The sequence below is a fragment of the Saimiri boliviensis genome, chromosome 1, assembly GCF_048565385.1.
Source record: "Saimiri boliviensis isolate mSaiBol1 chromosome 1, mSaiBol1.pri, whole genome shotgun sequence".
Taxonomy (NCBI): domain Eukaryota; kingdom Metazoa; phylum Chordata; class Mammalia; order Primates; family Cebidae; genus Saimiri; species Saimiri boliviensis.
Window position 1 is genome coordinate 241250466 of NC_133449.1, and position 11842 is coordinate 241262307.

The window sequence follows — 11842 nt, forward strand, 5'->3', positions numbered from 1 at the left end:
GCCAATTTCTAGGAAAGCTAAAGGCAATAACAGACAGGACAGAAATTAAAATAACAGGAAAAAAAGTGAGATACCAACCTTCTGCACAAGGAACAACTATCAGAGCTCTGTCAATAAAAACCGTGTTAGTTAGATGCTGGGCCACGCCAACACTTGATGGATCACGAAACTTAACATAACATACTTTGGAGGAAAAAGCAAGAGGTGCGTTGCTGCAAGATAAAAAGAAAAACAATTGGACTAATAAACATTTGCTTGGTCTTATCATTTTCACCTAAAATTTCTTTCTTCATCTTTACATAATCTTACAAAGTTAAGACTTTAAAATTTTTTGTTGTTAAGAATCATTAACGCATAAAATAGTGAAATTTACTCAATTAATGGTGATTTGTCTGCCAAGACAGAAGGCAATCTATGTAGACCTACTGCCTTACTTGTCAAACTTGGAACTCAAATCAATCCTTAATCCAAGTGAAATGTTAAAAAAAAAAAAAAGCTAATTTAACCCAAAAATATCAAATGTAGGCAAAAATCCATTTATAAAAGCTCCAATCCTCAAGATTTCAAATTTTATCATCATTCCAACTCTTCCTAAATGTTATTCCCAAGCCTCAAGATTACAAATTTTATCATCATTCCTATTCTTCCTAAATGTGATTCCCAAGTGTTTACATCACTAAAAAAAACTTCACAACAGTCTTAGAAACAATCAGGTAATAGGGAATTTAAATTAAGGTCTTTTGCATACACCAGAACGCTTCAAGATAGTGATACAATTTTCCAGACAAAAAGTTTTACAAACAAAATCTTATATACTTTATAGGCACAACAGCATAGACTCTAACTGGTCCTACTTGATTCAGTTCAATCCAGGCAGGCCTGTAGTAAAAATGAACCAGACATAACACAAATCAAAGAAATTTTTCCTATCACGAATACATCCTGATAGATTCGAAAATATACTATCCTCATGAATAACCATTTTGTCAGCCTATCCTTAATTACTTTTCATTAAAATCTGTAATTGTCTTTAGCATGAAAAAAAAAAGACCCAAACTGTATATATGTAATCTATAACATAGATTTTTTTGTTAAAATCTATTTAAAACATTTAGGATTTTTCACACTGAAAAAAACAGATTACTTGAAAAATATATGACTTAATGGTAACATACTTTCATTCACAAAACAGAAAAGAAAATTGATTACAATTTCAGAACTAGTAAATGGCTAGTCACCTAATTCCAAACTTCATGCAACCGTAATCATTCAACTAATAAAGAATCTTTAAACCATTATGATTTATTATTATTAAATTAGCAGTTCTACAAACAGTTGTTTTTAAAAATAAAAAGTCCAGATTTCTCTGTAATTCTTCACGTTCAGGAACAAAATCCATCTTTAAACAATGTAGAATAATCACATTAATAATGGTTAAATGTATATATTTATGCTATTAACCAAACACTGTGATAAAATGTACCTGCATTTAGAACTTGAAACTACTTACATTATTAACACAATTAGTAAGGTTAATTAAAGTTGAAAAAAAAAAAAGTACCTCTTAGCATCCAACTCGCTTTTGCCTAAGGTCATCCCATTCAGGATTCACACCAGCCCTCACCAAAAACCCTTCCGTACACAACCCAACACCTAAGTCAAACCACTTTTGTATACTGACACTGAGGTAAACATATGCACAACCAGACTTAACTCACCACCTTTACATGACCAAATCGCCAATTCAGGCCTCTTGTGAGCTCTAGACTCCCAGATCCAAGTGCCTGCTGGAATATTACAGCTTGATGGTCACTAAATAAGTCCAAAACACATTTCATCATCCTCCTTCCTTACCAGGCTTGCCCTCTTGTCCCCTATATTCCATATCTCAGTAAAAAATACCGTCATATCGGCCAGGCGCGGTGGCTCAAGCCTGTAATCCCAGCACTTTGGGGGGCTGAGGCGGGTGGTTCACGAGGTCAAGAGATCGAGACCATCCTGGTCAACATGGTGAAACCCCGTCTCTACTAAAAATACAAAAAAAAAAAAAAAAAAATTAGCTGGGCATGGTGGCGCATGCCTGTAATCCGAGCTACTCAGGAGGCTGAGGCAGGAGAATTGCCCGAACCCAGGAGGCGGAGGTTGCGGCGAGCCGAGATCGCACCATTGCACTCCAGCCTGGGTAACAAGAGCGAAACTCGATCTCAAAAAAAAAAAAAAAAATACCATCATATTACCCAAGCCTGAAGACTGAAATCACTAGTGTGACCGTCTTAAGCGTTGCCCACGAACTACTTCCAAAGCTCTTTCTAGGTACACAGTAAAATTCCATTTTTCTGTTCCTTTAAGTAAGGTGTGGCCATGTAACCTGCTTTGGTCAATTATGAGCAGAACTGACTTGTGTCACTATTCTGAAGAAGCTTTAGGGACCACTGTTTGGCTCTTTTCCTCTGCCACAATGACTGGCAACATTCAAAAGACGGTTGGCTAACTCATCAGCTTCATTCCAGAGTGAATAACCGCAATGAGTAAAGTTCCCACCCTCAGGAATTTAGTCTAAAAAATAATATTTCATCAGCCAGCCACGGTGGCTCATGCCTGTAATCCCAGAACTATGGGAGGTAGAAGCAGGTGGATCACCTGATATCAGGAGTTCGAGACCAGCCTGGCCAACGCAGTGAAACCCCATCTCTACTAAACATACAAAAATCAGCCAGGTATGGTGGCACACGCCTGTAATCCCAGCTACTTGAGAGGCTGAGGCACAATAATCACTTGAAACTGCGAGGCAGAGGTTACAGTGAGCAGAGATCACACCACTGCACTCCAGCCTGGGCAACAGAGTGAGACTCTGTCTCAAAAAAAGAAAAAAAAAAAACTGTCAAACTGCAAAGATTTGAAGTTGTTGCCAAAACTCTTATTGTCACTGATAAATTACCCTCGACCTTTCTGTCCTCCTCATCCAATTAATCAATAAATCCTGCTTAGAGTATCTTCTAAGTATTTGCCACGTTAAGTTTTTCATCATTCTCGTATCAATGCCTTAATTCAGGCCCTCATTGTTTCTCATGTGGATTACTAAACAGCTCTTAACAAGTCAGACAGCACCCAACCTCAAATCCTTATTAACGGTCTTCCACAAAAGCTTCCACAGTGATCTTTCTTAACGCTAAATCTCATGTATCATTCTACATACTAAATTTCCTTTAAAGTACTATTCTGTTCTTGCCTCATCACGTAGATGTACCCAAAAATTTTACCTGTGGTTCCCACAACACGTCACGAACATCTGGGTCTTCATATATGCTATTGCATTTGGTTACGATGTCCTCTCTAACTCCCATTTTGAATACTAATTCCACTTTTCTTCAAGGCTCAAATTTCCAAGTCTTCTGGTAAACCATCTTATGATACCACAGTGTTAGGAACACCCTCCTACATGTGCTACCAAGACATTCTATATTGCTTCAGCACAGGCCTTTATCACGGTTTCCTTATGTGAAACCCTCAACAGATCCTGTAAGCTTCCCTAGCCACAACTGATTAGTCACCAGTCTCAAGGGCCCATTTCCCTGGCTGTCCAGCAACCTATAATTTGGGAAGTCAGGCTTAACCAAATGGGCTAGAACAATCAATCAGGTTCTCTCTCTTGGACTGGAAGATGACTTACAGTAACCTGTAAGCCAGATAATGACTACAGAATAGATATACAAAGAAAGTAGACAGAAACAAACTGAACTGATAATAAATACTGGAGAGAAAGAAGCAGATAGTCACCTTGATTGCTGATATCCTTGCGGTTCCCAGTCCTAGTTCCCATGAGGCCTGGTTGTACTACCATCTTTATTTTTCAATGTAGTGAAATCTTTCTTTTTAATATTAATGTCTCTTCTTGAGCTACACTGGGTAACACTGTTTTTGTCGTGGTAACCAAAAACAAACTGTGATTATAATAACCTACTAAAGCCCTAGCAATTGCAACAGGAATAACTCTTTTGCCTCTGAAATCTTCAAGAGCCTGACAGATACGCTGAAGCAACATTTCCAAAATTGACAGATGCATTTGTGAAAGAATGTAAACCTAAGTAATCACCAGTGAAAACTAAAACCACATTTCCAAATACCACTAGCTGAAATCTACTTCATTTCCAATTTAAAATATCCACAGGAATAGGAATTTTGAGTCTGGTTTGTCACGCAACCACATGTGAAGACATGCCACCAAGATTTCAGAAGCCTGGGAACTGGTTTAAAAAATGTTGGTCTGTTCTGAAAAGCATTATCATAGAAGTATGGATACTAGGTATGGCCACTCCATTGATTTAAGCAATTTTCTTTTTTGAGACAGAGCCTCACACTGCCACCCAGGCTGGAGCACAATGTCACGATCTCGACTCACTGCAACCTCTGCCTCCTGGGTTCATGCAATTCTCCTGCCTCAGCCTCCCAAGCAGCTGGGATTACAGGTGTACACCACCACACCCAGCTAATTTTTTGGATTTTTTTTTTTTTTTTTTTTTTTTTTTTGGGACGGAGTTTCGCCCTTGTTACCCAGGCTGGAGTGCAATGGCGCGATCTCGGCTCACCACAACCTCCGCCTCCTGGGCTCAGGCAATTCTCCTGCCTCAGCCTCCTGAGTAGCTGGGATTACAGGCACGTGCCACCATGCCCAGCTAATTTTTTGCACTTTTAGTAGAGACGGGGTTTCACCATGTTGACCAGGATGGTCTCGATCTCTCGAACTCGTGATCCACCCGCCTCGGCCTCCCAAAGTGCTGGGATTACAGGCTTGAGCCACCGTGCCCGGCAATTTTTTGGATTTTTAATAGAGACAGTTTCACTATGTTGGCCAGACTGGTCTTGAACCCCTGACCTCGTGATCCACCCGCCTCGCCCTCCCAGACTGCTGGGATTACAGGTGTGAGCCACTGTGCCTGGCCAATTTTCTTACTCTGCATTACTAATTACCTTCCTTAAAATAAGTATCAACTTACATTTACTTCATACAAATGCAAATACTTGAAATTTTCAGGATAGGTAACACTATTTTATTTTGACCATTATAAACTAAAATTATTGGAGTGGCAGGCCAACATACAGATAGCTCAGCAAACAAATGTGTACTTGCTTGTGCCCAGGAGTTCAAGACCAGCCTGGGCAACAGAGCAAGACCTTCGGGGGGGAAAAGATAAAAAGGGATGATATATTCCATTTGGTCTTAATGTATGCATCTACAGAAACTGGCAGGCTGGTACAGCGGCTCACCCATCTGTCATCCCAGCACTTTGGGAGGTCAAGGTAGGCAGACTGCTTAAGCCCCGGAGTTTAAGTCCGGACTATGCAACACGGTGAATGCCCATCTCTACTAAAATAAAAAAATAAAATTTAAAAAATCAATTTAAAAAAAGAAAGTAGCAGTACCCAAATTTAGCAGATTTTAGTTTGACCTTATTTGTTGACTTAAGTTTTTTTGTTTGTTTGTTTTTTTGAGACGGAGTTTTGCTCTTGTTACCCAGGCTGGAGTGCAATGGCGCAATCTCGACTCACCGCAACCTCCGCCTCCTGGGCTCAGGCAATTCTCCTGCCTCAGCCTCCTGAGTAGCTGGGATTACAGGCATGCGCCACCATGCCCAGCTAATTTTTTGTATTTTTAGTAGAGACAGGGTTTCACTATGTTGACCAGGATGGTCTCGATCTCTTGACCTCATGATCCACCCGCCTCGGCCTCCCAAAGTGCTGGGATTACAGGCTTGAGCCACCACGCCCGGCAAGTTTTGGTTTTTTTAAAATACAAAAATCGATTTTAAAAAAATTAAAACTTCTCACTGGGTAGTAAATGCAGAAACCAAAGAACCAGCTCTCTGGGCATCAATTAAATTTATTGGCCCTAACTGGTTATTTTGTCTTTTATTAAACATAATGATACAATATTTTAAAAAACCAATGAGGTCATAATGTGTCCAATATTTTATTAGTACATTAATATACATCCTTTAGAGGACCTATCAAAAAAGATACAAGCCAAAATATGAGCAAATCATACAGTATCATGTACAAAAATATTATTTGATGCATAATAATGCACAGGGCTTATAATATAACAGAGTTTCTTCACTGTTAATAATATAACAGGGTTTCTCCACTAGGCTTCAGTGGCCTTATGGCTAGCGCAATTCCTCCTGTTTAAGACTTTCTTATGACTTGCTAACATTTACTCAATAAAGGCCAACAGGCCTTCCAATCATTGATGACAATCAAAAATATACACCTCCCAATGTTTCTAGCTAAAACCCACTAATTTGTAATACAAAGAAAAGCAATCAAAATATCCAATAATAGAATTTCAAAAACACAATACACTAAGAAATTACTAATCTTTAAATATCACTATGAATAAAACAGCAATATAGAAAATGCTCATGACAAATTACAGTAAGTGAAAAGTTTAAAATCACAGTCTGTGATTCCTTTGATTACGCTATTACAATAAATGCATGTGAAAATGACTGCAGGGAAATACACAGAAATGGAGAAAAGCTTTGACAGGTAGAATCACAAGTGCTGTTTCCTTTTCTCTATTTTCTGTAAAATGGCTACAGTGGTTATGCTAATTTTTAACTAAAAAAAACTTAAATAAGTAGTTGACACATTTTTCCATTCTCTCTTAGAACTTTTGAAGACCAGAGAAGTGAAGGAAATCAGGAAACCAAAAAACTCAACACAGGAAAAATGTCTATTGTTACAAATCAGGATAGGTCTACCAATTTCAGGGTTTAGTTACTAGGGGGACATGGGGAGCTTATAGGGTGCAGATAATCCTGATCTGTGTGCTGGTTACAGAGGTATGTTTACTTTGTAAAGATTCACCAACCTTCGCTTATGATCTGTGCATTTTTCTGTAGGTATATTAAACCTCAATGAGAAATTTACCGAAAAAACAACAAGGATTTCTTACTTGTGTAAGAATGTTTTCACAAGCTATGAGATTAATTTATTGTACAAAAAGTGAATAGTAATTCTACATATTTATCAACTGGCAGCACAAAAAAAAAGGATGCCAAATTACAAATAAGAATTCTTAATGCTTACAGTGAATGTCCACAAGAATTCCTTAACCTTAAAAAATTCTTAATGTTTAAAAAATAAAGATGAAAACCACTTCATCATGCCAAAAGAATTAAATTTAAAATCTGAATTTTCCTATTAGCAATGGAAGTCTTTTTTTTTTTTTTTTTTTTTTAAGAGAGATAGGGGTCTCACTTTTTACTTAGGTTACAATCAAACTTCTGGGCTCAAGCTATTCTCCCACCTCTGCCTCCTGAGTAGCTGGGACTATAGGTGCATACCACTACACCTGGCTCAATCATAGAATTTTAATGAGAAACTACTTTCACATTCTATTGAAGAAATATTATTTCCAATTTTAAAACGATTAACTTTCTACTCAGCTTCCAAAGATGTCATAAAATAATTCATGTGACACTGCAAAACAATGTATTTTCAATACAACTACCACTATTGTATATTTATCCATTTCGGCCCAAATTTGCAAACACATCTTTTAATTTAAAGACCAGGCAATGACAGCTTCATCATGAAGCAGAAAACTTGTGAATAAAGCATGTCAATATTGCTACAAAACAAGAATGAGGAACCTAGTATTGCAGTGAGGGAAAAACTAAGGATTTTGCCTGGCCTATATATGTTAAATTTGTGCAACAATTTTGCTTAATGTGTTAGTTTAAGCAAACTATCTTACTCTTCCATATGTTTCAGAACCCTTTATTCTCTTTGACTTTTAAACTCCAAGTAATAATACCTGATTTCAAAAAGGCACCCCATTATGTCAGTTAATAACTGGCCAGGTGTTGTCACCCAAACCCAAGTTTCTTTTTTTTTTTTTTTTCCTGAGACGGAGTTTCGCCCTTGTTACCCAGGCTGGAGTGCAATGGCGCGATCTCGGCTCACCGCAACCTCCGTCTCCTGGGTTCAGGCAATTCTCCTGTCTCAGCCTCCTGAGTAGCTGGGATTACAGGCACGCGCCACCATGCCCAGCTAATTTTATGCACTTTTAGTAGAGACGGGGTTTCACCATGTTGACCAGGATGGTCTCGATCTCTTGACCTCGTGATCCACCCGCCTCGGCCTCCCAAAGTGCTGGGATTACAGGCTTGAGCCACCACGCCCGGCTCCAAACCCAAGTTTCAATCAAATAAATGATATTACGTTGGTAATGAACATTCCGGGGCTGGGCGCGGTGATTCACACCTGTAATCCCAGCGCAGCACTCTGGGAGGCCGAGGCAGGCGGATCACGAGGTCAACCGTTTGAGACCAGCCTGGTCAACATAGTGAAACCCTGTCTATACTAAAAATATAAAAATTAGCCGGGCAGGCCGGGAGCGGTGGCTCATGCCTGTAATCCCAGCACTTTGGGAGGCTGAGGCGGGCGGATCACGAGGTCAAAAGATCGAGACCATCCTGGCCAACATGGTGAAACCTCGTCTCTACTAAAAATACAAAAATTAGCTGGGCATGGTGGCACGTGCCTGTAATCCCTGCTACTCCAGAGACTGAGGCGGAAGAATTGCTTGAATCCAGGAGGCGAAGGTTGCAGTGAGCCAAGACTCTGCCACTGCACTCCAGCCTGGCAACAGAGCAAGACTCCGTCTCAAAAAAAAAAAAAAAATTAGCTGGGTGTTGTGGTGCGCACCTGTAATCCCAACTATTTAGGAGGCTGAGACAGGAGATCCCTTGAAGCCGGGAAGCAGAGGCCGCAGTGAGCCGAGATAGCGCCACTGCACTCCAGCCTGGGTGACAAAGCAAGACTCCGTCTCAAAAAAAAAAAAAATCTGTAATATATTTCTTCTACCTATGAGATTCCTTATTACCACAGCCTTGAAAGCAAGATTTACAAAGGTTCATGTACAAAGTATTTTATTGATTCCAATGCTTGCAGGATACGGCACTCCCCCAAATACTTCTTAATTATTAATTAAAGAAATGTTCTGAGAACTTTGAGATGGCTGAAAGCATTTCCAAAAAGTTAAAATAAAAGCATAATGCCAATGGTTAATCAATCAAAATGTATGTGTGTGCACTTATGCAGTATTCTCGCCAAAAATGTATACCCGAATCTCGTCATGAAGATATAAAGATATACATAAATAGATATACGCATTTATCTCCATGTATCTCATCTATATAAACTCAGATTATGGGTCATTCTACAAGACAAAATGAACTACAAACAAAATGTCAATGTCAAGAAAGACTTTAAAATATTTAAAAGGTGACAGTGTACTGTTCTAGATTAAAGGAGATAACTATTAATACATGCATTACTTGGAGTATTCAACGGAGTCTAATTATATACTAAATCAAAAGACAAAAAAACATTATTAGTGTAACTGGGGAAATGTTAATAATCAACTGTAGCCAAAAATAGACAAATGCTTGTGAAGGGAACATGGGTGTTCAATGTTCTTCTCTTTCAACTTTTCTGTATGCACGAAATATTCCAAAACAAAAAGCAGACCAAAAAAAAAAAAAAAAAAACTTAGTAAATTTTAAATATTCACACACAACTTTTACATAGCTATGCTGTAGCACTGCTGTAACTTACAGATAGAAAACTAGGTCTAAATGCATCGCTACGAAATAGATCAAAATTTTTTTAAAAAAGAAAGAAATCTTGGGCAACAACTACCCTTTCCCTCAAAGGATTTTAAAATAACAAAAAACGGAGGATCTTGATACTGTAAGATCTACTATTTTTTTAAAAAAAGGTTTACCCGTGCAAGAATGTGAACAACCTGCAAACCCCTTGCGAGTTTTCTCAATAGGTAATACCGTACGAGGGAAATTTCACCATTCCAAAACACACTATCTGGGAAGTGGCTGCGAGCTGTGAATGCCAGCCAAGATCAGGACTTCAACAAAAGCACACGGCAAGGAATAATCCTGCACCGACTCACACTTTTTCTGAAAGGTTTGGGACAGTGTGACCTTTCAGGAGGAAAATTTAATCTGTTGCCAAAAGGGCGAACAGACATGATCTTTGGGAACATGGATGGGCTCGGTTAGATAAACCAAGTTTGTGCGACCGTCCTGGGGAACAAACACAGCCCCAGTTCCATTTTGTCATCAGCAGCAGGCTTTCTCGTCGGCAAAACGGCCTGACACCAAGGCCTTAAGAACTGGACAGTGGCTCAGGCGCGGCCTCCGCGATTTTCAAGAGTGAAAAAACGCTGTGAGGCGATTGCCATGAGGGCTGTTCCGGGCCCACCTGCGGCCATCTTAAGTTCAGGGGTAAAATAAGACGGAGGGGGCACGGAATTTGAAAACCCGGTAGCGACCACAAGTCCCGTAGGAACGGAAAGGGCACCACTCTAAATCCTTGGTAAGGGCTCCGTGCAGTAGTTAACCCCACAAATCCGACTAATAAGGCAAGCAGGACGGCGAAGCCCCGGTGCCCTAATCAAATATGGGCACCAAGGTAAGCCCGGGCGATCACGTGACAGGCACCGCGCGCCCGCGTCCGCGCTCTCCCCCACGCCTCAGCTCCCGAGGTCTCTATGGCGCCCGCGCCCCTCCCCCAGCCGAGCTCCAGCACTTACTCCGGGGGGTAGAGCCGCAGCTCCTCGATTTCTCCTAGGAAGGAAAAGAGCGTCCGCATCTGCTCGCTGGTCACCGCCGATGACAGATTCGTCACCTGAATTACCGACGTGGGGGTGAGGCCGAAGCCTAAGCCCAAACCGAAGCCGGCGCCGGTGTTCATCCCGATCCCGCTGCCGCTGTCTTCCCGCTCCCCAACGTCTACGACGCGTCAGCGACGGAGCCGGGAAAGCGGAGAACGCGCGGGCGCGAGCGCGCTCCCGTTGGCGAATTCACAGCGCCGGGCAGGTCTAGCCGCCCATTTCACAACTCCCCTGCTCCCGGGGCTGCGCGCGCCAGCCGGAAGCGTCGCCCCGGCAACCCGGCCGGTCTCGCGCGGCTGCGGCCTCGGGCTCCCGGGTCCCCGGGGCGATTGCTGCTGCTCTTTTCTCCGCCTAGATTTTTATCGGTGTTTTTGTTTTCCCCCAAAGCCGATGCGAGTCTTGTGCTCCTATCTCCCGGGTTCCTTCCTGTCTCGGACTGGCAAACCAAGCGGCCTGGCTTGCTGGTGCGGGGCTGTAAAGGAAGAATGACTCTTGGGCAACACGGAAAAACACTTGACCGAACTATAGGGCATCTTTATCAGATACAGGCACCACCCCAACTCCAACTATTTTTTTTTAATTGGCAGGCGTCCTAAGTGTGAAAAAACAGACAATTTTACAAAATGTGTAGGTTCCGATTGAATGAAGAGGCAGCAAGACGAAGGCTGTGCAGTCGTTGATCACCTGTATTTATTCCCTCGTGCCACAGGTGTTGGTGTTTTTTTGAGCGCTGTGGCCCAGGCAGTATTAGGCAAGGGCACATAACAGACAGTTACAAACGGTCCACATAGAACTTGCAATCTAATGAAAGGCCAGTAGCAACAGGCCAGGGCAGCTGCTCCCAAAATGCCCTCCGCAGATCCCTAAGGGTACCCAGACCTTGTCAGTAGGTTGGCAACGACAAAATGCTTTTCATAATAATATTGAGTTCGTTGACCTTTTTCACTGTGTTGACATTTGCACTGGTGTAAGATTAAACTGCTGACACCTTAGCAGCAATCAAGGCAGTAGCGCCAGTCCGTACTGGTAGCTGCATTTTGTATTCTTCACCTCCACTCACATACAACATATAAGGTTTCAGAATAGGCTGGTTTCACTTTAAAAATGTCCTTCACAAAGGACTAAAAATTATATTATTTTTTT

At 41.2% G+C, this 11842-nt stretch overlaps 1 protein-coding gene across 2 annotated transcripts in view; it reads right to left on the reverse strand.

Moving 5' to 3' along the window:
* SREK1 (splicing regulatory glutamic acid and lysine rich protein 1) overlaps nucleotides 1-10914 on the reverse strand; it is a 45748-nt gene extending 34834 nt beyond the window's left edge. The window contains exons 1-2 of one of the 2 annotated variants that reach the window (XM_010336561.2): nucleotides 10619-10914; nucleotides 79-212 (exon numbers count right to left, since the gene is read on the reverse strand). In XM_010336561.2, the coding sequence (XP_010334863.1) occupies nucleotides 79-212; nucleotides 10619-10779 (295 nt within the window). In that variant the 5' untranslated portion in view covers nucleotides 10780-10914. The remainder of the gene's footprint in view (nucleotides 1-78; nucleotides 213-10618) is intronic. The other variant, XM_003925785.4, reaches the window with a different exon arrangement.
* Nucleotides 10915-11842: the final 928 nt, after the last annotated feature.